General features: G+C 35.7%; 4 protein-coding genes across 5 annotated transcripts; 2 read left to right on the forward strand and 2 right to left on the reverse strand.

The window, feature by feature from the left end:
* Nucleotides 1-1,836: 1,836 nt before the first annotated feature.
* Nucleotides 1,837-9,305, forward strand: LOC113655864 (protein mono-ADP-ribosyltransferase PARP11). The gene is made up of 8 exons (XM_027166695.2): nucleotides 1,837-1,972; nucleotides 2,313-2,468; nucleotides 2,710-2,830; nucleotides 2,926-3,001; nucleotides 3,182-3,254; nucleotides 3,367-3,494; nucleotides 5,048-5,199; nucleotides 5,782-9,305. Exons 2-8 carry the CDS (start codon nucleotides 2,313-2,315, stop codon nucleotides 6,096-6,098), a joined length of 1,023 nt encoding a protein of 340 aa, XP_027022496.1. The 5' UTR covers nucleotides 1,837-1,972; the 3' UTR covers nucleotides 6,099-9,305.
* A 533-nt stretch (nucleotides 9,306-9,838) lies between these two features.
* Nucleotides 9,839-13,516, forward strand: LOC113655873 (protein mono-ADP-ribosyltransferase PARP11-like). The gene is made up of 7 exons (XM_027166705.2): nucleotides 9,839-10,251; nucleotides 10,324-10,438; nucleotides 10,570-10,645; nucleotides 10,751-10,823; nucleotides 12,077-12,210; nucleotides 12,761-12,918; nucleotides 12,996-13,516. Exons 1-7 carry the CDS (start codon nucleotides 10,147-10,149, stop codon nucleotides 13,259-13,261), a joined length of 927 nt encoding a protein of 308 aa, XP_027022506.1. The 5' UTR covers nucleotides 9,839-10,146; the 3' UTR covers nucleotides 13,262-13,516.
* A 234-nt stretch (nucleotides 13,517-13,750) lies between these two features.
* On the reverse strand, nucleotides 13,751-19,497 carry pyroxd1 (pyridine nucleotide-disulphide oxidoreductase domain 1). 2 transcript variants are annotated; one of them, XM_027166703.2, is made up of 13 exons: nucleotides 19,222-19,497; nucleotides 18,990-19,088; nucleotides 18,808-18,888; nucleotides 18,248-18,367; nucleotides 17,897-18,025; nucleotides 17,510-17,583; nucleotides 16,888-17,069; nucleotides 16,638-16,708; nucleotides 16,445-16,547; nucleotides 16,111-16,223; nucleotides 15,661-15,783; nucleotides 15,181-15,318; nucleotides 13,751-14,627 (listed from the first exon to the last, which is right to left on the reverse strand). In XM_027166703.2, the coding sequence occupies exons 2-13, from the start codon at nucleotides 19,071-19,073 to the stop codon at nucleotides 14,379-14,381; spliced, it is 1,467 nt and encodes a 488-aa protein (XP_027022504.1). In that variant the 5' UTR covers nucleotides 19,074-19,088; nucleotides 19,222-19,497; the 3' UTR covers nucleotides 13,751-14,378. The 2 variants fall into 2 exon arrangements, with proteins under 2 accessions (XP_027022504.1, XP_027022503.1); XM_027166702.2 differs by having other exon boundaries at nucleotides 16,638-16,711.
* Nucleotides 19,498-23,051: 3,554 nt separating this feature from the next.
* Nucleotides 23,052-25,624, reverse strand: LOC113655862 (calcitonin gene-related peptide 1). The gene is made up of 4 exons (XM_027166693.2): nucleotides 25,286-25,624; nucleotides 24,610-24,698; nucleotides 23,807-23,941; nucleotides 23,052-23,396 (listed from the first exon to the last, which is right to left on the reverse strand). The coding sequence occupies exons 2-4, from the start codon at nucleotides 24,687-24,689 to the stop codon at nucleotides 23,228-23,230; spliced, it is 384 nt and encodes a 127-aa protein (XP_027022494.1). The 5' UTR covers nucleotides 24,690-24,698; nucleotides 25,286-25,624; the 3' UTR covers nucleotides 23,052-23,227.
* Nucleotides 25,625-26,110: the final 486 nt, after the last annotated feature.

Here is a 26,110-nt window from a genome sequence, read left to right on the forward strand (position 1 = left end):
TTTATTTATTTTTATTAACAAAAAACAACAACATACAAAACTCTCGTTGGGGACTATATACAATACAAATGTCACTGTACAAAATAATTTCTTTAAAAAAAAGAACAAAGAGTAAAAAAACAAAGATAAAAACAAAACAAAAAGTGGATACGCTTAAATACACAAATCAAAAAAGGCTAAAGAAGGTAGAAAACAAATATCTAGAACAGTACATAAGGAGAGACTCATCAAAATAGTAGTTTCCTAGATATGTCACTATACTGTACATTTTCCTTGCAATTTTAATAGATTTGATCTTTTTCAGTGAGGAAAAAACAGTTTAAAGTCATTCATAAACCAAACAAAAGAAGGCTTAGAACACCTCCACTTACTGCAATGAATATGATATTTACCCATCATAATAATCATATTGAGTAAATCAGATACTGATGAATCTATATTGTCCATATAAAAGAGTATGTGTGACAGGTTGAAAGTAGGGATGTTATCCATCTTAAGTGACAGCCAATTGTGTATCTCAGACCAGAAGCTGTTAGATACGGGGCAAAAAAAGAACATGTGTTCCAGAGTCTCATCAGCCACCTCACAAAAAACACAAGGGTCTACATCAAATTTAAACCTTCTTCTAAGAAAGTCAGCGACCTGATATATCTTATAGATTATTTTAAAGTGGGTCTCTTTAACTTTTGGGGAAATGGGCCATTTAATGAAATTAAAATGTGATTTTTCATGGACAATGTATCCATGTTCTGAATCTGTACACACACTCCTCTGTTGTAACCAAAGAACAATATAGATTTCAAAGCATCACTAATAAATTTATTATTACATTTATTGTGAAATAAAGTGCAATCATTAATAACTAAATTTGGTAATGTTGGTAAGGGCCTTGTACTTGCATTTAACAATGTGTTTTGAATTAACTGTAATAACGGTGCAGGTATTGCTTTACAGATCATATTGTATTTTCTATTTGTACAATTCAAATTATATTTGTCTAGGAAGGCTTTGTAATCTAAAAGGATACCCTTGTCATCTATAATATCATTCACAAAAACAATTCCCTTTTCATACCAATCATGCCTGAACAGTGATTTCCTATTGATTATAATGACCCTATTGTTCCAGAAGGTGGATCCATGAGGAGAAAATTTATGGGAAAATATAATTTTCCAATATTGAAGAACTTGTTTGTGGAATTTTGACAACTTAACAGAAATTTTGGTCACCTCAAAATCACAATGCAAAAGAAAATCAAGCCCTCCTACTTGTTTAAATAGATTTCTAGGTATGTGAAACCACATAGAATCTGGTTGTGATAGATATGTTTTCAACCAGTTAATCTTGAATGTCCCAAATATTGCTTCAATGCTTTATTACCACCCATATCATAGTCTTTAACCAGCTGTGATTTCTTAATATAATGAGTTTTGAAAAAAAAAAATATATATATATAGCATTATGTTTTAAGGCCCTCTAGTGGCCATTTGTAACAGATTTTAACTGCCAGACCATCCAGGGTGTTTCCTTCAAAGATTGCACAATATGTCAAAAACTTCTAGCATGAATGAATAAATGAATTGTTGCACACTATGCTACAATAAATGTCCCCCTACCCTTCAAATGTTCATTTGGAAATATGTAAGTACGGGTTGCACAAATGAGCTATTTATGTAGTGTAAAATAGATCATACATGTCACCAATCTGTGTTATTTTATATCACGTTCGTACATCAGTGTGTAAACGGATTATTTTTCGCTTCCAGCTCAAAATTTACTACAATCTCGAGCTTGAAATTCAGCGCGTGGACTCTGACACGCCCCCCTCCACCCCTCCTTGTGGTAGTGCCTTGCGTCAACGGGTGACGTATGCGGAAGTTTAAAAAAACAATAACAACTGAGCTTCTGGGGAAACAGAAACCGAACCTAAATAATGATGAGAGAATTTGGATATTATTGCATTTAAATAAAGGTAAATGTGTGTACATTGGTGGTCAGGTCATAACAATGGAATCAATAACAAACACAAATACAATAAATATATATATATATATACATGTAGCCAGACAAAATAACAATCGGTGTAAAGTTGGATCAGCGATTCTATTTATTTATATATATATAGTGTATCATATAGAATAGTGTATCTCATCCATGTATGTAGTATCTAACATCCTATGTTTAGACCCCATTGTTAAAGATGCTAGGTGATGCTGTTATATACTGGATATATACATATTAAAACAACAGGACATTTAAATCCAGCTGTTTGCTAGTAAATCCAGATGTCTGATGTTTGTCTTTTGGCACAGATGCATTGCTCCGTAACTGACAAGTGTGTTCAGCATGTTCAGCAACTGTGTCCCAAAAACAATGATGAGGAATCCTGCGAGGAGGAGATGGATACATCTGAGCCTAACTGGCATTGGTTTTACTTGGCTGAATGTGGAGTGTGGCATATGTTTGAGGTAGGTGTCTGTAAGGGAGCTTGATTGTAGTTATTGTGTGTCTGGACAGCATCACGGTTTCTTGCTCGAACACATAATCGAAGTCGTCGGTTCGTGCTGAACTTTAGTAGACATGTTACTACAGAGGATTTACAAAACCTAGGTGGCCGGGAGATATACAGGATACACTGGTTGATGCTGGTTTATAAACGAAACACTTGCATATCCTTTGTTTGACAGCTGCACTCCCTGTTCCCTGTAGATTGATCCCAGTGCAGGATGTTCGGTGACCAGCGAACAGATTGAAGCAAACTACAACAGGAATCAGCATGGGTCCATGGATTTCTATACACCTAAATATAGCTACAGATTAGATTTTTCAGGTGGCATTCCAAAGTGCATTCTTAACACAGCAATCTGAAATCTCCTGCAGATAATGAAGGAGATCTGACATGTCTCATATGCCTTTTATTTGCAGTTATGAAGCAAATCAATGTCACGACTGGAAAACAGAGACCAATAAAAAGGGCTCTACATTCTGCCACTGGATTTAGGTAAATCATGTATGCAAAACATAGGCAGAAGTTTCTTTCTTTCATTCATTGTTTATCTATCTATCTATCTATCTATCTATCTATCTATCTATCTATCTATCTATCTATCTATCTAAAATTTGTTGTTCTCAACATGCAGTCAGTGCATTGACATTGATGGTTTTATTTATTTGTGCTCAGATTTATCTGTGATAACCTGGCTCTGCCAGTCCCTTGTCACTGGGAGAGAGTTAACACAGATGAGCCATATCAGGTATTATAACATCTCTATAAAATGTGGTAACATTCCACTGAGCAAGAGCATAGCACACCTAGAAAGAATTGCATTCTTTTCTTAATATCCACCTTGTGTCTCTGTCCAATAGCTCATCCCTCTATGCAGAGACACATTTGAATACAAAGAGGTGGCCAGGCTGTATGAGAGGACCATGTCTCAACCTATAAAATCCATTCAGAGGATACAGAACCTGGACCTGTGGGAGTTTTTCTGCAGGTGTACACCTCTGGTCTTTTATGTCAATGCTTTCAGCACATTTCTTCCTTTTTTACATATTATATGTTACATGATACTCACCCGGAGAGATAATGGCTGTAGAATGGTCCTCATAACAGCATCGTCAGATAGCACCTGTTAAGAAGTACAATAATGAAACATTAGCAAATATAGTAAATATATTGGCATTAAGTCAATGGACAATGGAATAAAATGCAATGAGGTAAGATAAGTGGTTGGGTGGTTTGATGGAGCCATCTTTATTTACAGCAATCTGGCAATATTATATATATATACAGTCGTATGCAAAAGTTTAGGAACCCCGACAATTTCCATGATTTTCATTTATAAATATCTGTGGAGTGATGAAACAAAGATTGAGTTATTGGGTCATAACAAGGGGCGTTCTGCATGGTGGCAAAAAAACACAGCATAACAAAAACACTTGCTACCCACAGTAAAATTTAGTGGAGGTTCCATCATGCTGTGTGGCCAGTGCCGGTACTGGGAATCTGGTTAAATTTGAGGGTCGCATGGATTCCACTCAATATCAGCAGATTCTTGAGAATAATGTTGAGGAATCAGTCACAAAGTTGAAGTTACCCCGGGGCTGGATATTTAAGACAACGACCCAAAACACTGCTCAAAATCTACTCGGGCATTTTTGCAGAGGAACAAGTACAATGTTCTGGAATGGCCATCCCAGTCCCCAGACCTGCAAGCATGGCAATATTTTTGAACATCTGTGGGGTGATTGAAGCGGGCTTTCCATGCTCGGCAACCATCAAACCTAATTGAACTGGAGATGTTTTGTAAGGAGGAATGGTCCAAAGTACATTAATCTAGAATCCAGACACATTACAGGCTATAGGAAGCGTCTAGAGGCTGTTATTTCTGCTAAAGGAGGCTCTACTAAATATTGATGTGTGTTTTTCTGTTGGGGTGCCCAAATTTATGCACTTGTCTAATTTGTTTTGATGCATATTGCGCATTTTCTGTTAATCCAATAACTCTCATTTCACTACTGAAATATTACTGTGTCCTTCAGTTATTTGTTAGATCAAAATGAAATTGCTGATCCAAATATTTATAAATGGAAATTGTCAGGGGTTCCTAAACTTTTGCATACGATTGTATATATAAAGAACTTACAACAGTAAACGATATATAAAAATGTCTCACCAGATTCTTTTCTCTTTTTTCTTGCTAAAAAAAATCCAGCAAGCTATCAAGAAACCTCAAAGCTGTCTGTCCAGGGAAGGTAATCTGGAAATTTCAAAGGAAGCACTTTTGTGTGTTACGTACAGTTCTGTTTAATAAGACTGGAGGCTCCTTTCAAAAATGTCAAATTAATCTCACAGAAAGCTTGCAGCGTTGCATACTCTCTGAGCTGTGCTGTTATGGAAATTTAATCAACAGTCAGAATCAACAATTCTACAGTGCTGTAGTATAAATTGTAAATAATGAGTGTAAATATTTGAATTATTTTTGACAATATTGTTTTAAGAGGGCACATTAAAGTTTTTGCTATTTTTGGTTTTTTTCTGTCAAAGGAAAAAGGCCCAGCTGAGAAAGATAAAACGTATTATAGACATCGATGAGAGGATGCTCTTTCATGGGACAGGTCACAGTAACATCCAGGCTATTTGTACATACAACTTTGACTGGCGACTTACAGGAAGTCATGGTGACGTCTATGGGAAAGGTAAATTATTTCCTGTTTTTGTTCAGGAAAACAAATATGAATATACAGAGAAAAAAGAGATAGAGTCCATCTGAAACTACCAGAATGGCAAAGCCAATTAATTTGTTTGTGTTGTGCATCATAAACGTATATGCTATACACGTTTGGGTGTAAGATCAAAAGAAGGATATGACATTGGAGTTTAGGATTTGAGCTAAACCATCCGATTTTTAGGTGAGCGAAAATATACGAAAAGATAAGTCTTTTCTAATTGCTTCTGATAACTGCATCAAGCCTGTTTAAAAACTCGTTGCCTCACCAAATTTTTTGATTGCTACTTTGGTGATTTTTTTTACTCCAGCCTCCCTTTCCCCCGATGAAGTTTAATTTCAGGGTTTAATTTCAGGGTTTTGAATTTCAGATTTTATTTCCATGCATTTATATGTATATATGTAAAAAAAAACAAAAAAAAAACATAGACCTGAGCACTTTCCGAAGGATTAATTTATGGTTTAATTAACTTTGAATTACTGTTTTGGGCAGGAGTATTTTCAGCATTAGATGAGTGTTATGTTTATCTTTGTGTTCTCTCTTTCTCCTCAGGAAGCTATTTTGCTCGTGATGCCAAGTACTCCAGCAAGTTCTGCCACTGCACCAGCAAACATAACTTCACGCTGCAGAGACATGGCCTGGCACCGCCTATATTCCAGACTGACCCACCATATAAGTGCATGTTCCTGGCACGGGTGTTAGTAGGGGAATACACAGTAGGTCACCCACACTTCTGTCGCCCGCCCTCCAAAGACCTGAGCATCGCCAACTTCTTTGACAGTTGTGTGGACGATATGGTCAACCCGAAGATCTTTGTAATATTTGACAGCAATCAGATCTATCCTGAGTACCTTATCGAATTCTACTGATGAAGAGGCAGAGGACAATTTGGACTTTTAATGAAGAAACAGGAATGGTTGCTTTAAAGAAAACAGCAAAGCCCTAGTATGAAGAGCCATGACATGTCTGTGTCAGTGCCAAAGCTGAAGTGTGTACATGATGAACACGACTTGCATAAGACAGGAAACGTGGGCTTCAAATGCATACTAGGGTGTCCCAGCTCCAGTTCCGGAGGCTAGAGTCAAGCACATTTATCCCTTATTCAGAATAGTTATATATGAATTTTTTTGGGTGGATTCCATTAGATAACTCTCACCTATCACCTATCTCATCAGCTACCAGCCTATACCTGTGAGGCAAATGTGCTTCATTCAAGAAAGCCTCCTCGTGTTAATGCTGCTTATGCTGTGTCTCAGAGCGGCATAACACACTCGGAGGAAAGCATCGTCATCCCTCATCTGCAGACATGACCTCATAGCTGCCCGGGATTGGCTAGAGTCTCTGTGATTGACAAGAAGAAAGGTTATGCCATCCCTCCCACTCAGCAAGCATGGCAAGCATGGATGATTGTTTGGGATTAGAACCCATGGTCCCAAATGACAGGGCACACACTTTTCTGTTGCGCCTCTCAGGACGCATTTACATTTACCACATTCGACAGACACTTATTCAGATTGACAGAAATGCTCTGTGGTGCCCAATGAAAATACGCTTATGTACATTGAGTAGATGTCTGAGCAGGGACATAAGCAGACTGTACTGTACTGTATGCCTCCACTTGTCCAACTTTGACATGTAAATCATATTCTATCCATGCTCTTATTAGGGCTGCACAATAATGGCTTAAAAGATCATTGCAGTTATTTTGCTCAATACTGAGATCAGAATGGTCACTATAAGTATGTGGATACCTGACCATCACACCTATATGTGGTCCTTCCTCAAACTGGTGCTATAACTGGTACAATAAGATTTCCTGTGCACATGAAGACATGATTTGCCAAAGTTACAGTAATAGGGAAAAACCTTAGTGCTTAGGATGAACTCTAATGGCAATTAGATACCAGGATCCCTCACCGGACATTAATACTTGAACCTCACTAAAGCTCATGTGACTAAAAGGGCACAAATCCCCACAGTCACATTTCAGAATATAGTGTGAAGCCTGACCAGAAGAGTGAAGTTTATGATAACAGCAAATGGGGAACAAATTCTGAGTTGGGATTTTCAGCAGTCACATATGGGTCTGATTGTTAGGTGTCAACATAATTTTGGCAATACAGTGTATATAATTATAGTGCCCTCATACATTTGGCTATTATATTATATTATATTATATTATATTATACTATTATATTTTATGTTATATTATATTATATTAGTACATACTGTATGCACTTTACTATTTGATGGTCTGGGAAAACCTAGCAGATCTCACTGTGGCTGAATTCTGGATTTGTCCAAATTATTTATTTGTTTGTCGTTTGCTTATTTATTTAATATTTTATTAGTTCTAGATTATAAGTATTTAATTAATATACATATCACATTAGAGTGCAGTCAAATAGCTGTTTTAGATGCCAAAATTGTGACCATTATATAAATGATTATTGTGCAACTCTTTTTTCCATATAATTTCGTCATTTTTTTTTTTTTTTTACCTACCTCACCATAATTCTACCTCATACCATGCAATTCTGCACATATTTCATTAAAGACACATTAATGTTTCTCAGTGAGCATTAAAAAAAGGATACCACAGTACATTTTCACTATAGTGCTTTTACAAATTGCCTGTTCAATGTACATCATAAAACCATGAAATGGTTGACTTTTTTCACTGTTGATGTTTGTTCTGATCAGCACAGGAGAGCAAACAAACAATGCATCTATTCAATTTTAGATTTTTTTTACCCCACTTTTCCCATTGCATCTCTAATATATTTCAGTGATGTTAACTGTGTACACTTTCTACGCTATATGGCCAAAGTTTGTTGACACATTGACCATCGCACCCATACAGTCTGTGGAAGCATGCAGTTGTTTACACTGCATTAGTTTCCCTTCACTTGAACCAAGAGGCCCAGCTCTGTTTCTGCACGAGAGTTTCTGACCTCACATCAGTGCCTGATCTCAATAATGCTTTTGTGGATGTATGGGCAAATTCCCACAGCCACGATCCAGGAGAGCCTTCCTGAAAATGTAGAGGTGATTATAACAGCAAGATACTTCTAAATCTGAAGTTTTATATCCAGCAAGCACATGAGAGTGTGATGGCCAGGTGTAGCTAAACTTTTGGTCATATATTGTACTTATCTAATGTCAGCTAAATCAAAAAGCATTGACAGATGTTTCTGTAAAGTAATGAAACTGACAGAAAGCAAAGGCACCTTTCAAGCAAAGGAAATTGTTATGAAAGCACTGACCAAAACACTAAATAAATAATTGAATTACATAACTGAGGTTAGGATTGGGAGAACAGCAGGATGCGATGAGGTGTCAGTTCAAATCTGGAATCATTTCAGATTTATTTCTCACTGGCTCATCTAATACATTAATGTTTAAGTCCACTCTTCCAACCTGTACCAGCGTAAATGGAATGAAGGTCTGCAGATGTGTTTCCCAATTTTGCTACTAAAATCATCATGTATTGCACATTTTAGTGTTTCCCATCAGATTTAACTGCATGAAAAACATGTTGGTCTGTTGAGCTGAGTCATGTGTATTAGAGCAGAGAAACACGTTACATGAAATGTAGTAAAACACTGCAGTAAAGAGTCCAGTTGACCAGAATTGTTTCCCAACACTCTCCTTTAGCACCACTCACCTTTTCTGCTTTAATAATGACTTCAATCAAAAGTCAAATGACTAGCTCTGAGCTTTTGGTAACTCAGTAGTTACGGTTTTATGCTGTTGACTAGAAGGTTGTGCATTTAAATCCTAGCACTACCAGAAAGCAAGTCCTTGAACCCTCATCTGCTTGGTTCTGTTTGGTGATATGTCTTCAGCCTTACTTGGCAATCACTCTGAATAAGGAAGACTATTTGCTAAGTGAACACTATAGAAAACCTGTGATAGTGTACCTGAAGAGCTTCTTGAATGTGTTTACACTGATATTACATAACACAAAACAGCATGGTGTCTAAAAACAGTATAAATTGTATAGTCTGCATAGTCAACTACAGAATTATTGGCACCTATCCTACACGTGCAAATTAAATGAATAATTAATAATGTGCATGAGTTTTCTTTCTGTGAAACACTTTGCTATTACATCACTCACATTTTGGGTAAGAGTCTACAAACATGGCACATCTTGTTTATCTTTTTTATAACAACATTCTTGATCCATCAAATTGTAAGGGCATGTCCCTTACAATAAACTTGTGTTTGTAACAGTAATGATGTTTAGGGGTGTCAATAATTTTGCCACAAAAAAAATCTATGTATAAGAACATGAGTGATTTTTGATGAAGTTAAATAGCTTTTATACGAGCATTTTTCTCTATAAAATAGCTGCCAATAATTCTGGAGATAAGTGTACATATTTGTATAGTAGAGAGGTCTTATTTATGTGTATGCATGTATATATATATATATATATATATATATATATATATATATATATATATATATATATATATATATATATATATATATGCATGTATATATATATATATATATATATATATATATATATATATATATATATATATATATAGAGAGAGAGAGAGAGAGAGAGAGAGAGAGAGAGAGAGAGATAGATAGATAGATAGATAGATAGATAGATAGATAGATAGATAGATAGATAGATAGATAGATAGATAGATAGATAGAAGCTGCAGACTATGAACTCTGGTTGTAAAAATTTGTGTATATCTAGAAAAGTGAAGTTGTTAAGGGAAACAATAACCTCTATTACAATGACACAGTTTGGGCTGGAAAACACACAGGTGACGCTTCAATAAATGTTCCCTCCCTTCAGAAGGAGTGTCTGTTTGTTCCTTTGGTTTTTACATAGGTCATGTTAAGTTGGTCCAACTGCATCAACAAGGAATCTTCTATTTAATTGCCATCATGTATGGTGGTTGGAAGGTAGGGTATGATGACACTGAACATATGGACACTTCTGGATATTCCTGGCACTATGAAGCGGAGTGTGGCATTTGGCACAGAACTGAGGTATAGTCTCATTTTTTTACTATTCAAAAACTCTTTCCTACCTGCTTTCCTAAAGCAAGTTTTCCTTTACAGGATGATCCAATAAACCCAATCAGCAGCTCAGATTTGGAAAGGCTTTACTTTAACAACCCATATGGAAATATTAATATCAGCACAGCAGGAAGCAACTTCAGAATTGATTTTATTGGTAATGTCATTTCACAGGCTATTATTTAAAAATTCCTATAGCAATAATATCTGTAATACAATATGGACCATATATGGACCAATAGACAATGAAAATAATCTAAATTAATAAATACAAATTTCAAAATACAGAGAGACTGAAGATCAACCTAAGGACAGGGCAGAAGCAAAAACTAAAGCGGTCTATATTCACTGAGCGTATGATCAGGTCTGTGTATTTACTACTATTTTTCGCTTACCTACACCATCTGATTTGTTGTTAACTTTTCAAGAAATGAAAGTGAAAATCCTGTATTTCCTGTATTTCAAACAGATGCAAATGTGCAGACAAGCCTCCATCTGTACCTGCGCACTGGGAGGAAATGGATCCTAAAGTACCTTATCAGGTACAGCTTCCTGTAATGGAAAAGCAAACTAGACATTTTTAGAGTTTGTTACGTCATATCATGATTTGTCTGTACTTCATTTATAAGAGCATTTACAAAATACATTTTGTATTTATGAAAATCCTGTAGTTTTGGGAAAAAAAAAACATTCATATCCTTCTTATGTGAGTGAAAATGTATGCATAAGAAAATTAACATGAATCTTCAGATTTAAATCATGTAAATTACTCCACATTTAATTTAAATAGTCCAGAATTTTGCTCCAGATTTTGGCCTTCCAGGTGATAGGCTGTTAAATAATGTATATTTTATTGACATAGATCTAAGTAAAAGTAACTTAATGGAGCTTTGTCTTTTATGGAGTTTTGTGGGCAATTGCAAATACAGTAAACTGTAATTTCTTGGTGATTGGCATTCATCAACATGTGTACATGAGAACAAAGAAACATAACATTTAAAAAAATTTTCCCAATCAACAGAAATGTGTAGGTATGTTGGGATTGTGCAAACATTTACACACAACTTTATGGTTGGATTAATGATTTAAAAAAAAATGTGAAAAATGTAAAAATTAAATAAAATTATAATGCTCATGAAGCTCAACAAGTGTCAGTCAATTTCAATATCGATACAATTTTGTATGCAGTATTTAAACTGAATTATTATTAATTACTATACTTTTAATCAGACACACAAACACTTATTTCTAAAGAACAAACACTAAGTCCTTGAAAACCTGAAAGTAAAAAATATTAACTCATTTTTTATAATCTACTGTGAATAATCTACTCATCGTTGTCTAGCCAAGTAGTGTAGGTTTGTGGGTAATGTGCCTCAAGCATCGTTGAGTGGGTTTCCCTTACTTTAACATTCACATTTCATTGCTTTACAGACATGACAGATAAAATTCATGATTTAACTGATAAAAATATACAACTAGTGTGTAGTAGGGTGCAGATTTTGGAATGTTAAAAGTAATGGAGGGTTGGCAATGCGATGCATTTCAGTGGAAATCATGCTCATTGAGCAGTGACATCAGATTACTGGGTTCTGATGCAGTGTTGTATGGGATATACTGAGTAACGTGGACGATATGACGAAACATTTGTGGAGACCAGACCATCACGTTCATTTGTGGTTTTAGCCCCAAAATTGTTGCCACAAAGTTAGATACACACTAAAGAACGACTTTGTACACTTTAATTCATTTTGTAAAAGTCATTCATCAAATAATGTCTCCCCTTCTTTTCCAGGCTTTTACTGTGAACAGGCAATCAAGTGAGTTTGAGGAAGTGGAGAGATACGTGCGAGACATTGGCCTACTCAAGGAACCCCTGAAGTTTATCTACAGAATACAGAATGTTGACCTCTGGGAGCTGTATTGCAAGTAGGTACAAAATCAGTCAAGTTGTGCCAAACCTGTCGATTAAAAGGCTTTCTTTATTTTTTATTATTTTGTACAAATTTATAACTCGAAGCATGAACTGCCTGTATGCAATTCACCAAGTTCAACTCATTAGCTAATAAACAAGAAGGATAGTGGTCTAGGACAAGGACTCACAAACACAGTTTTATAATAATAATGATCTCTCACACACACATGCGTACACACGCGTATACACACACACACACACACACACACACGCAAACTTTCAGAGTTGCACTAAAAAAAAGTTTCTTTTTAGTAAGATTCATGAGCCAGCTTCACTTTTTCAAAGCCAAAGCTCGAGCACTCGTTGACTTACTGTATTCTCGTAAAATCGAAATGTAAACTGCTTCTTTGTAGATACGATTAAATTTACAGTGAAAATTAAATATAATTATGATTAGAAAAATTATAACAATAAAAATATCTACTCAAACTATTATTTCAAAACTTTTTACAGGTATTCTATTTTGCCATTATCTTTATTGTATATTAAATCCTTTTCCTGTAGGAAAAAATCCCAGCTGATGAAGATAAAAGGTCAGTCAGACATTGAAGAACGAATGCTCTTCCACGGCACAAGCAAAAACAATTTGCATAATATTTGCTTGTACAATTTTGACTTCAGGCTGTCTAACTCAAAACGGAATGGTCACACTTGGGGAAAAGGTTAGTTGGGTTTTGATATGTTGTTGTCCTCATACTATATTTGGGTATTATTACAAAAGTTATAAATTTTCTTCTAGGTACATACTTTGCCGTACATGCAGCCTATGCAGACTGCTACAGTAAAGCTCATAGCCAACAAGGTGACAACACACGTATCATGTTCCTCGCACGTGTGATTGTTGGGAAGTCCACACTTGGAAGTCCGGATTTCTACAGACCTGATGGTGATCAAAATGAAAATATACATGACAGCTGCGTTGACAATACATTATATCCTAGGATTTTTGTTGTCTTTGATTCTAACCAGATATATCCTGAGTATGTGCTGGAGTATGGAGGGTAATAGGGTGAGAAAATGATTGTGGAAGACAGAGACATTATTGGTCTGTTGATTTTGGGCTATAGAAGGTAGGAACAAATTTTTGTCATTTAGCTTTATTTAGCTTCTGTTAAAGTTTAATAGAATACATAATAGTGTTGGAGACACTAATAATACATAAGTGAATATTGTAGACTTAAAGACAATTTTTATGGCATAGTTACTATACATTTCTTACTCACAAAGATCTAGATAAGAAGCTATCATGACTGAATAGCAGCAATGGTTAGCTTTAATGGTTAAATATTAATTACTTTTGCCCTGGCCCACACTTCTGCTGTGTCACAGCTGTTGTAGGAATATTGCCTATTGCGCTGCACTTAACTTTTTAACTTTTTAATATTTTAATCAAAACTTCCCTTTCTGTCTGCTCTAGCTCCTTCTGGTCCACATAAAGCATACGAGAGGATATGCCCAAGATGTCTGTTATGATTATAAACCTTAACTACAGCATGATGAGTGGCTCAACTCTAGTCATTTATTTTAATTGTTTACATCAATTGAAATTTACATCCAATTTGATTTAATCAGGTAAAATCTGCAAAATCAGAAAGGTATGTTCAAAATGAGGTCCAGGACAATGAATTCAACCAACTAAACAAATAATAATAACTAACTAAATGTGTAATTTGCAAGTGAATTTATGAAGGAGTTCATATAGAAATGATTTTCAATACTGAGGTCCACCATGTTACTCATAAGATGCTACTTGCTACTTCTTCAAATGCAGGCAGAGGCAAATTGCCATTCACATGGAAATCTCTACAAGTTTTCACCTGTCCCACAAATAAGCCCACCCCATTACTACATATTATTAGCAAGTAACCTTATAAAGAGCAACTCTGTTCCATTTGGGGCAAAGCCTATTTCCAAGAAGGAAATACCATCACTGGAAACCAAGTTGATTGAAATATCGGCAATATAAGTTACCTTTGAAGAAGGAATCTTTGAAACAATATGACTGCTTTAAACAATTCAAATACAGGCAAATTAAAATGATATTGCACTTTATATTCAGGATTTTACATATATTATAATTTATTATAAAACGTCTAATGTACAGGATCCTCAGCATTGTTATTCAGTCAAAGTAGTCCTCAATGTCAATGTTGGGGTTAAGCAACTCTGCCCCATAGGATGACAAATCCATCTGGTTGAGGATGAGATTCTCAAAGGTCTCTTCCAGGTCAGTCTCTCCAATAAGAACAGCCCCCACCATACGGCCTCCACTCAACACCACCTTCACATATTCCATGCCTTTAGTGCAACGCACCAGCAGTTCATGATCCAGGCCCAGGCCTTGAGCATTAAACTTTCCTAGCAGCACCACCTGTAGGATATAAAACAAATAAATCCAACAATGTACCACTGTGCAAAAATCATATAATTCTTCCTAACCAATGAAGCCAATAAAGAGGTAGTAAAAATGGTTTATGTATGATTAACAGATTACCTGATAAATCACTACAAATTGTGACACTTTAGTTAAAAACTGTAACAAAGTGTTAAATCTTTCTACTCTGGTCTACTACAAGTACTAATAATAATATGATGAACTATCTACAGGGCGTTAGACTTGTCCGTTGACAATTTCGACAACACTATAAAATGTCTGATGCAAATATGGTAGACATGGAATAATTTCAAACATGGCACTTTGCTAAGACACATGGACAAGCAATGACTCAGAAACCAGGACTGTAAAATGACTGAGAAACAGGGAATAAGTAAAACATTATGTGAGAGGTGTACTGTGACAGGGAGAGAAAAAGAGAGAGAGAGAGAGAGAGAGAGAGAGAGAGAGAGAGAGAGAGAGAGAGAGAGAGAGAGAGAGAGAGAGAGAGAGAGAGAGAAAGCGAAAATAGTATGTGAGCACTAGTCACCTTGTAGTTGAAAAACTTGGTCATGTGTGAAAAGAGCTCAAAGCAGAAGTCCAGCTCAATGGCCTCCTCCAGCTCATGGGCTGCAATACAGCGTGCGGCATAGAAGCCCATCTGACGTGCCTGAGTCCATAAGCGCATCTGCCACATGGGGGCACAACAGCCACAGTGAACATGAAACTCAATGCCACCAAACAGCACTTGATATGTAACAGTAAAGTCCTTATGATTTACATTTTTATGGCAGGGACCTACTGTATGATTTGAATATGATAGAATTTAAGATCGGTATTCATGCAGATTAGTAATGCCTCAGATATTAGAAAAGTAATATTGTTCCAAATATTTTTATTTTTTGTACCAATCCTCCAAATTACTGAGCACTTCGTATAGAATCACACACAGGCAATAACGACACAAAGTAACTGTGTGCATGTACAAATGAACTAATGTGCAGGTGAATTAATTAATTAATCAACAAACCTGCTGCCAAAGGGGACTAGGCTCCCAACCTGCACTGCACACATCTCCAGCTGCATACACATCTGCTTCAGATGTCCGCATGCACTCATCAACTTTCAGGCCATGATCTTTTGCCAGCTCAAACTGTATTCATCCAAATAAACAAATAAATAAATAAAAAAGTACAAATTGAAAATTAATTTTCCAAACATTTTTATTTATATTTAATATGTATAATATGTATATATTATATGTATATTAATGTATATTAAATGTATGTATATATTTATACATTTATATTTTTAATATTTATGAAGAAACACAGATCTGTGGGGACAAATAGAGGGAGCTGCGAGTCACAGTTTCTATATCTATATACAGACAACAAATGTTGCAACTATCTTTCTTTCCTTCTTTTTCTGACAGGAGGGCTGGGTGATTTAAATGTATGTAACGTGTCTCAGTACTTACATTATTACCCTGAAGAAAAGGATCGCTATTTGGGATAACACCTGTAGCACTGATTATAAAGTCACAGCCATAGACCTTCCCATTGGTTAACTGTGCATAAACTGGCCACACACCTACGGGAAAAAGAGTTTTCAAATATTTAAGGTAGCTGGTGTACTTTAGGACTTGTCAATAACTCTACAATCTGCAATTACTAGAATGTCTGTGTCGTTTAGCTCAAAGGTTTTAATAAAATATTTTCACTGTCATGCTATACTGTGAATTTTCATGTTTTATATCCCTTTTGCACCTTACTGGAATACCTGGATATGATATAATGCTCAAATGATGTTACCTAAATCACGGTTCTTTGTATAGAACATTGTTTGCATGAAGTCCTCCTGGGAGTGGATTGCTTCAATCTCACACTCGTATTCTACATGAACGTTGTGTGATACCTGGGGAAAAAAGAGTGGAAGAGGAAGTTGTTCTTGATAAAGAAAATATATAGGTTGCATATTTCTATACAAGTTTGCACACATACACACCTCCTCTGCTCCTCTTAGACTGATGTCTTGGTGCCAATCTGGACCTAAGGCACTACCAAGATCTGCTGCAGCTGCTGTGAAAGAACACACATTAGTATAGTACATACTGTATGGTTTAAACATTTGCAACAACAGGAGTTACAAATAATTAAGACACACGACGTTTTAGCCATTCTCTGAGGTTTCAATTTCGCCAACTGTACGCACAGCCTGATTGTTCATGTGTGATCAAATCTAGGTTTTAGTGTACCTGCTTTAGGTTTTGTAGCTTTGTCTGTGGTGTATCGTGCTCTTCTGCACTGCAATGTTTTCTCAGGCTTCTCCACCTCCAGTGAGGGGATGAGGAATTGAGCAGCTCCAGCATCAAAAAACGTATTCCCTATGGCCTTGTCCTTTATGGCCCAGATCACTTCACAGCCCTCCACTTCATAGCTACAGACACAAAAACACAGCATGTGTAGTAATAGATTCAACCACAAGAGAGCATAGAGTTTCTATGCCTTTATAGTGTACAACAAATTTAACTCTGGAAGGTTTTTCCTGATGAACTGATTATTTAAACTAGATATGTTAAACCAGAGAACATAAAAAAGTCCAGTTGAAGACTGAAAAGGTCCAGTGCAGGGAGAATTTAGAAACAGAACTGGGAAACACTGGGATTTGTAACAGTGACTTTAGTGCAAATGATTACAGATATAAAACACACCTACATACTTTATGCAATTAGCACAGCATAACACATTTGTAGCTGTAATGGTATGCTATGCATACTCTGGTCTATTTTTAAACAATAGGTACAACCAAACAAAACTGTCATTAGCTTAAATAAAATTGACATTACACATTTTGGGAATCTGTAAACAGAAACTTACACCAATTCCAATGCAATTCCTCCATTCCCAACAACTAGCATGCGCTTAGCTTTGGAAAGCTTCTTCTGAAAATCCTGTAAAAAGAAAAGCAGATAAATATTACAGGTTAAAATATGTAATTGTAAAATCCATTTATTTACAGATACAACAAATGTTAAAATAATAATCAGCAAATTGCGATAGTGGAGTGTGATGCTGAGAGCTTTTACATCTGTTAAAATTTTCTTAATCTGTTTATAATTTATTTATCGTTGCAGAATGTCTGTAAAATAAGTTAAAGATAATAGACAATCAGGTATGTGTGCATAAAGGTATTTGTGTAAAAGATACTAAGACTATGTCAGTAAAAATGGAAGTGATTAGTCCATTTCAACAGCCCGTCAGTACCTGTGCACTATCTGTGTCTCGTATGCCCAGTACATGAGGGTTCTCCTTGATGACAAGTTTAGGTCTGGCACCAGTGCACACACAAAGCTTCTGGTAATGGACGTTATGTCCATCCTCAGTCTGCAGCATCTACATGCAAAAAATCATTAACATCGCTGAAGAGTTTTGGATAAATACTACTACTACTACTACTACTACTACTACTACTACTAATAATAATAGATGAGGTACCTATCCAGAGCACCTGTCATGTACATACACACCTCACAAAGATAATTACAATAGTACTATTAGCAACCCAGATATTTAAGATATTAAATATAAAAACACACACACAATCATTTGACTCACATGCTGTTTTGCATGGAGACCTCTCACTGCTGAATGAATAACCTTCAAGTTAGGATACTTCGCCTCTAAAATGTTGGATGGCTGTTCTTCCACATCAAAGTCCTCCAAAGTCTTGGACACCTTTGAGAAAGATGTGTTACATCCTTATATTACACAGTCAGTATCTCTCTGAGGAGAGAGTACTGATTTTAATCATCTGATCCTTGAGAATATGAGGGACCTGCTACATAGAATTAGATTATAGACTTTTTATTGAGATGCAGGATTGCATGCGTTGGTATACACTGACAACCATTTTGACAACAGACACTGATGCAATATCAGGAACATCAGGTGCAGTGATCTGTAATACACTGCACTGTCACCTGAGCTGTCAGTATATGAAAGTTATATGAATATGAATATGAATGTTACCTATGCTGATATGAACATAAGATTACGTTAATGCCATAATGTTGACATTGGTGATATTTGGTGCACTGTGTGATGAGTGTCTTGGTTGCTTATGGATGAAATATTTATTCACCTGTATTTTTCACTGATTTTAAAAACGGACCTACCTGTCTTAAATTAGTCACAGTCTTTACCAGTGGGGCAGCGGTGAGAAGAGCAACTTCCTCCTTAGGAAACTGGAAGGCCAGCTGGAGAGGAGCAAAGAACATATGAGACATGGTTAGATGGAAACAAACAAATACATAGCATAAACAACAGCTCACTATAAAGTCAAGGCGGATCAATTTACCTGTTCCGCACAGGTGACCCCTGAAATTCCTCCACCTACGACCACAAATCTGAAGTGTTTCTCTGCCAGGTAGCTTCCTGCCATACCACTCGAATACACCTACACATATTCGTATAAAAATACACACACACACACACACACGTTTATGTTTTCTGTTCTAAAGTGGAGATTCTTGTCCAAGTCGTCCATCGGTTTGTTACTTTTCTCTTTATACAGTTTCTACAAAACTTACTTTAACAAAGCTGTTTGATGAATTAGACGCTTATTTACTGCCACGCAGCGCATGCGCAATAGGTCTGAGTCTAAAGGGCTCACTATAGGACACATAAAACCTCACATAGTGTGTTGGCGCTGTACCTCATACCCTGAGTAGTGCATTTATATATGTTATTACTTATAAATAACTTATACGTCATTTAGAATGGAGCACAAATATCACGCTTCGCTTTCCAATACATTCACGACTTCCGTCTATTTACATCAGCGCACTACGGCATCCTACGAGGCTCCAAAGACATACGGTACTAAAAAAGAATTTGATATTGAACCGCGATTTTTGAGAAAGAAAAAAAAAATGGAATTTACAGAAAATATAGCATATAAAGTATGAAGTTATTTAAAAATAAAATGATTAATATAAATATAGCATCTTATTATATTTTAAGCAAATACTACAGGTTATAATAAAAATTCAATAAATATCTATAATTGCCACAATATTCTGTTGAGTCTTGACTGTTTCAAAGTCTCTCTTCTCTTCTTTTTATTCCATTCTAATGTCAAGTGCAATATAAAATAATCAGGTTATATTAAAATATAATTATAATATAAATGCAATATTTGTATCTTTTTGTATTTATATTATAATGAACTGCATAGATTTTAAATGTTGAGCTGTCTTTGTTGACTGTAAAATGATCACATTTACCAACAAATTTCCCAAATTTGGTAAGGTCATTTTTGTCAGGAAAAGAAAAAAATTTAAGTAGAATGAACTCAGAATTGTGTTTCGGATCCAAAGGCAAACATTTTTGTTATTTAAAAATGAATGAAGAGCTGAACATAAAATTTGGTCATACAAAAAGTTTGTTATGATTTAGACATTTTAAATGACTTTAATAGAAATTGAATTAGTCATAAATACTGCTGTATTGTTGAGTAAGAAGCATGAGCATTAAGTTCTTGCTCCATTGCACTCACAATGGCACAAACACAGGTCTGTAGGGGAAACCAACCTGGGGACAAAAACTACCAGCCTTTTGTTTAATAGCAAACACAATCACCTGCCACCATAGACAGTGAGTAAATATAGCCATTTCTTTTGTATGCTTATGTTTATTAAAAAAATTATATTAAACACTAGCTGTGAGGGCTCACGGGGATGCAAATGAGAGCCTGAAATTTTAATAGATCGTCAAATTAACCTTTAACTCCACCCTGCCACATCACACCTTCCTTCCTTCCTTCCTTCCTCACACCTACCTCTCTCTCTCTCTCTCTCTCTCTCTCTCTCTCTCTCTCTCTCTCTCTCTCTCTCTCTCTCTAATAAGTAAAAGAAACAAATAAATCTGTAGCCTGAGCATATTAATTTCCCTGAAAAGCGTGAACAGTCTTTACCCCCATCAGACTCTGAGAATGCTCATATACAAGTCACAACACCCAAATTATCCCCAACCTTTACACACTAACTATTATTCACTAATTTATCATTGTCACTAACAATGCCTGTGTTAGACACACTTGGATTAAAAGAGAAACAGCGTAACACCAGAATAGAAGTCAGTTTACCTATGCCATAATAATTATACACACAATTATGCATAAATTATTATAACAAACAGTCTGGAGGGAGTCATAACAAGGTCGTCTATTACATGAAGACATTTTTAAAGAATGGAAGACCAACTAAGACAGGACACTGAAAGAGTCTTCATCATTGTTATTAAATCTGTAGTTTGGCATAAGAGATGGTAATCTTGTGTTTGACTCTTGAAGGTTTGTGAAATTTATGACAGAAACTTTCATCAGTTTCAGACTCAGCCTGGATGACTGCCAGTAAGGTGGTGGTTATATGAGCCGTGCCCCTGCTCCACAATACTGATTGATTCATTCACATGACAACCATTTTCTGTGCATGTTTTATTTTTGTCCTTTATGGGCACAGCAGGCACGATTCCTACATGAAGCAGTTGTTCTACTTTGGCAATAGACACTAATGGACGAAAGATGCAGATGTATTAGATATGCTGTAACTGTGAGAAGTAATATGAATTTACAGTTGAATTTAAGTTTAAGGTAAGATTTATTTTATACTATAAACACAGACAGAGAAAAATAAAGCTCAAGTAAAGGTAGATTTTAAAAATCCCTGTTTAAACAAATAGGTGCATATTGTGGTGTTTTTTTGGTTATAACTTTTATAACTGGGGATATGGATGAACAAATCACATTCGATATCATGTTCAGAAGAAATTACCATACAGCTATTATTTCCAGCAATTAATTTATCCCAAAATAAACATTCATTCATTCATTTTCAACCGCTTATCTGAACTTCTCAGGTCACGGGGAGCCTGTGCCTATCAGGCATCATTGGGCAACAAGGCAGGATACACCCTGGACGGAGTGCCAACCGATGGCAGGGTACACACACTCTCATTCACACACTACGGACAATTTTCCAGAGATGCCAATCAACCTACCATGCATGTCTTTGGACCGGGGGAGGAACCCCTGAGGCACGGGGAGAACATACAAACTCCACACACACAAGGCGGAGGCCGGAATCGAACCCCCAACCCTGGAGGTGTGAGGCGAACGTGCTACCACTAAGCCACCTTGCCCTCCTCCACTATTTTAATTTTGATGTTGAAGGGAATGACAATAAACTCTTGATTCTTCAAAGAAAATATCCATAAGAATACAACAGTGCACCAGTGACATGTGTGCACCTTAACGTAAATCGGTATTACTCGTAATTACTATTATGTATATTCCAGGATAATATAAACCCATCTATCCTGTTTTGCACTAAATATTTCGATGTGTGATATATTCTGTATTTTCTGTTAAGTACTCATATGTTGTTGTATAGGGAACCATATTTGATGGCATGGGTCTTATTGTGTATTAGCTTTGCTTGGCATGTTTAAAGCTAATTACATTTTATTCTACTGTACTGTTTAATAGCAGCTCTGTAATAGACTGAATTCATTTCTTCATAGACCTGTTTTATTTTGGGCTTTGTCTTATAAGTAAGGGTTTACTGTATGATCAGATAAACAGGATTAGAGGGGAATTGGTCATTGATGACTAATGTTTTCAGCATAAAGAAAGTGGCACAGTGTTGGTAAGCGTTTACTTCTCCACACATTCATGTAAACAAGGGCAAATTCAAGGGCCATGATACAGCAGCAAACACTTTTTTGAGATAATTACAGACCAAAAGTATCATATGTTTGCAGATTTTGTTCAACACTTGTACAATACTTAAGTGAACACACACACACACACACACACACACACACACACACACACACACACACACACACACACACACACACACACACACACACACACACACACACACCACCACCTCCACCACCTTTGTTTTCTTTACTGTTTATTTATTCTAGTGCGAACAAATAAAGCTAAAACAACATCTTTAAATGCTTTAATTGTAAATTATTTTGTGTGTTAGATTTCACTGTAGTTCACTGTAAATTATAATAAATCGTTCACTCTGAGTTGTGTATTTGGTCATAAACACACTTCAAATTTAGAATGTGTTGTATATAGTAAGTTTCAAATTGATACATGACTAATTTATGGTAGTGACCATATATAAAAAAGTATATTTAGAATCACTGCCAGAAACAATATTTTTTTATTCATCTTTATTTTTTTCTGATATATATTTACTTTAATGAGTGTCTTGTAATGTTATGATGACATATTTACTACGCAAAATGTCCCTATAATAACGTTACACTCAAAATTGTGCTTTTAAATTTCTTTTATTACAAAAGAAACAAAACAGTAGAGTGTATTATGATTGTTGAATATTTCATTAACAAAAGGCACAGACAGGGAAAATAAATCTCAAGTAAAATTTCACTCAAATGAGTCGCTGTCATCATTAGCAGCAGCATCATCATCATAACCATCATCATCATGGACAGTTTTGTTACAGTGGGTCTTTGTTTGTACATATACACAAGAGGAGATTAAAGAGGCAGTCAGTGGGGTGAATGGAACATGTCTCTCTTGCCATAGGTGTTCGCGCCTATGTTAGTGGGGATGTAAACAGTACCAACGGTGTTACTAGAGCGAATGAGGAAGTCAGCCAGCCTCTGGGTCATACATGTGGCCGTGTTGCATCTTCTCTTCTCTATGTGGTGCTGCAGGCTGAAAAGATACAAAGTGAAAAAGATTCTTTAGTATCATTTTTATCTCAATACCTTGCCAGAGGCTCAAACAGCTTAAAAGACCACTAATACTGATTTTAAATACATTTTAAAATTAATTTCATACTCATTCTTAATACTCAATCATAATATAAAAATATAGTCCTTCCTGATTATAATCATTACCAGGGATCAAGATAAAAATACAACTATCACTGATAAAGGATGTTTATAATTGCATAATTGCTAGAATAGTATTGTTCTCACCCAGAAGAGTTGCATCAAACTTATATATAATGAAAAAAGGCTAGAAAAAACATCTCTTCTTATCTATTCACTCTCAAAATCACTTTCTCTGTTTCATCACTACAGCAGTCACATACAGAGCATTTCACCATTTAGCTCAAATACCCATTGGCTGTGTTGAGTCCCCTCTCTGGTCGCAACCCGGCCAGTTGGAGGAAAGGGTTCATCAGCAAGCCCGAGTCCGCCCATCTTTTCTCATCTAGGGATTCATCCCCCTGTTCAGTGGAGGAGATGGAAAACCTGCATGCGAACAACAGGCAATGGGCTCACAAAGGCCTTCTAACAACTATGTTCCTTTAGTTATGAAATAGTTAATAGTATGAAAATAATATACAATACACAAAGACAAACACATATTGTAAATGATTATAACTGGGAAGGCACACCTATCTCCACTGCTTGTGTTTTAGGGGGGGGGGGGGATAATTAATTATAAAAAAATAATAATAATTCCCTTCTGTTGCACTTTTTGATATAGATTATATCTTGCAGACACTTACAGAAGTACTATATTTGTGTATTTGGAAAAAAAAAAAAAATTTCAGCCAGAAGTTATTAAAATGCAAAGACACTACCAGTAATATATCAGTGCTGATACGTAAATATATATAAAAATATTTAATAAATGCCATTCATTTACTATGTAATACCTAACACTTCATGTGCATTTAAATGCATGCATAATGTTTTATTATTATTATTATTATTATTTATATGCATAATATTATGAGCATGATTAGATTTATCATTTATTGCATCAAGCCATTTTGCATTATTTAGCAGTTGAAACACAATTCTACACAGAAAAATCTTTTAAATGTAAGCATGTTTAATTCTTCCTTTAAAGATTCTTTTTTTTTTTGTCCTTTATGACTTTTAATAAACGCACATCATACCCATTAACTTACCTGTTTTTTGGTGCCATAGTCACACACTGCAGCAGCATAAGTAGCAGAAGAAGCAGGGCAGGCAGTTTTAGATGATACATGGCAGGATTCTAAATAGTAGACCAAAATTAATTAAGAATGAATCCGAGCAATTCTAGTGCAATGCGATAATAAGGGATGTAGTCCAGTCATGTCTATTTTGAAGTATTCATGTTCATGTACATAATATAATATATTTAAAGAATAATTATCAAACATCCAAAATTAATTACTAAAGACTGCATAAAATGCAAGTAGTGTAAAAACAATATATATATATGACAAACGTTGTCAAACAGAATGATACAAACACTACAGAACATCAGGATGTGTAAAGCATGTGTGTAAAAATGAGAGACTGTGGAAATTGCATGACACTGTAAACAATAAAAAGTAGCAGCATATAACTATGTAGCAGATTCAGAATATGTAATTAATAATGAAACAGAACAGTCCAATATGCATTAATTTACAATTGATTATTTTTTTCTTCCATATATTACCAAAAGTTGGCAAAGATATTAAGAAAATATTGAAAACTGTTTTTGTACCCGATTTTCTATAACATGGTAGCAGGATTATAAAACCCTGCATTTTAATTAATAACGCCACATTTACAAAAGCCTGGTGGAGCAATAAGGAAAAAAACCACACTTACCTTTTCTAGTTTAGGTGCAGGTGAGAGCTGCAGCAGGAGTTACTGGTGCTGTCACTGTTTTTTTCTAAGCCTGTTATAGGTTTCTCCTGCAAACCACTTATGACATCACACTTCTCCAAATATAGCCCTCAATTTCCACGTGAGCATTGGGTTGGGGAGGAGAATACAAAACCCACCGCACAGGTCAACAAACATCCTCAAGCCCCCGTCATCTTCTTTGCCATCCTCATCGTTGATAACAGTGACGTCAAGGCAGTGGGTTGCTCAGTTTGGTATAAACCTTTGATATAAAATTTCATTAGACTTCATTAGGATTTTTTCCTCTTAGCTGATAATTGAGTCTAGCTCATATTCGAGGTGATTCAAGGACAGTCAGATTCTTTTCATTTGCTTTGTACAACTCCTTATTAAACTTTCTTTTAAACACAAACATACTCTGATACATTTTAGCAAGAGTTGAATTAAATAACTTGAACAAATCAACTTGAAAAATGAAGGCTTTATAAGAGCAAAAGTGTGCACCTGCATTAACCCGACTACCCCACCAAATATCTGAACTGAATAATTACAACCTAAATTTCTTAGGTCAGAGCTTGTAGGGAAAGAGGTTATAAGCTACATACTGACTGATGAACCATGACTGTGTCACACATTCGAGTTATGTTTTTTTATATATATATATATACACACATACAACAAACAGGTAAGAAAGTGCTAGTTGAAGTGTTTCATGAATAAGTATGTTTTCCTAGCCAAAATAGCCAGCGACTTAGCTGTCTGGACCCCTAGAGGAAGATCATTCCACCACCTTGGTGCCAGAACAGA

The sequence above is a fragment of the Tachysurus fulvidraco genome, chromosome 19, assembly GCF_022655615.1.
Source record: "Tachysurus fulvidraco isolate hzauxx_2018 chromosome 19, HZAU_PFXX_2.0, whole genome shotgun sequence".
Classification (NCBI taxonomy): domain Eukaryota; kingdom Metazoa; phylum Chordata; class Actinopteri; order Siluriformes; family Bagridae; genus Tachysurus; species Tachysurus fulvidraco.

Bases quoted from the DNA above. Each gene is read 5' to 3' on its own strand.
- LOC113655862 (XM_027166693.2), bottom strand. From the start codon at position 24,689: ATGTATCATCTAAAACTGCCTGCCCTGCTTCTTCTGCTACTTATGCTG. The intron at 23,942-24,609 runs GTAAGTTAATGG...GTTCGCATGCAG, and splicing joins ACTATGGCACCAAAAAACAG to GTTTTCCATCTCCTCCACTG. The intron at 23,397-23,806 runs GTATTTGAGCTA...GTATCTTTTCAG, and splicing joins GGACTCAACACAGCCAATGG to CCTGCAGCACCACATAGAGA.
- LOC113655864 (XM_027166695.2), top strand. From the start codon at position 2,313: ATGCATTGCTCCGTAACTGACAAGTGTGTTCAGCATGTTCAGCAACTG. The intron at 3,255-3,366 runs GTATTATAACAT...TCTGTCCAATAG, and splicing joins ACACAGATGAGCCATATCAG to CTCATCCCTCTATGCAGAGA. The intron at 3,495-5,047 runs GTGTACACCTCT...TTTCTGTCAAAG, and splicing joins CTGTGGGAGTTTTTCTGCAG to GAAAAAGGCCCAGCTGAGAA.
- pyroxd1 (XM_027166702.2), bottom strand. From the start codon at position 19,073: ATGGCAGGAAGCTACCTGGCAGAGAAACACTTCAGATTTGTGGTCGTA. The intron at 16,712-16,887 runs GTACACTAAAAC...GTTCTTTCACAG, and splicing joins AGCTACAAAACCTAAAGCAG to CAGCTGCAGCAGATCTTGGT. The intron at 15,319-15,660 runs GTTTGTTGATTA...CCCATGTGGCAG, and splicing joins CTAGTCCCCTTTGGCAGCAG to ATGCGCTTATGGACTCAGGC.
- LOC113655873 (XM_027166705.2), top strand. From the start codon at position 10,147: ATGTATGGTGGTTGGAAGGTAGGGTATGATGACACTGAACATATGGAC. The intron at 10,252-10,323 runs GTATAGTCTCAT...TTTCCTTTACAG, and splicing joins GCATTTGGCACAGAACTGAG to GATGATCCAATAAACCCAAT. The intron at 10,824-12,076 runs GTACAGCTTCCT...CTTCTTTTCCAG, and splicing joins ATCCTAAAGTACCTTATCAG to GCTTTTACTGTGAACAGGCA.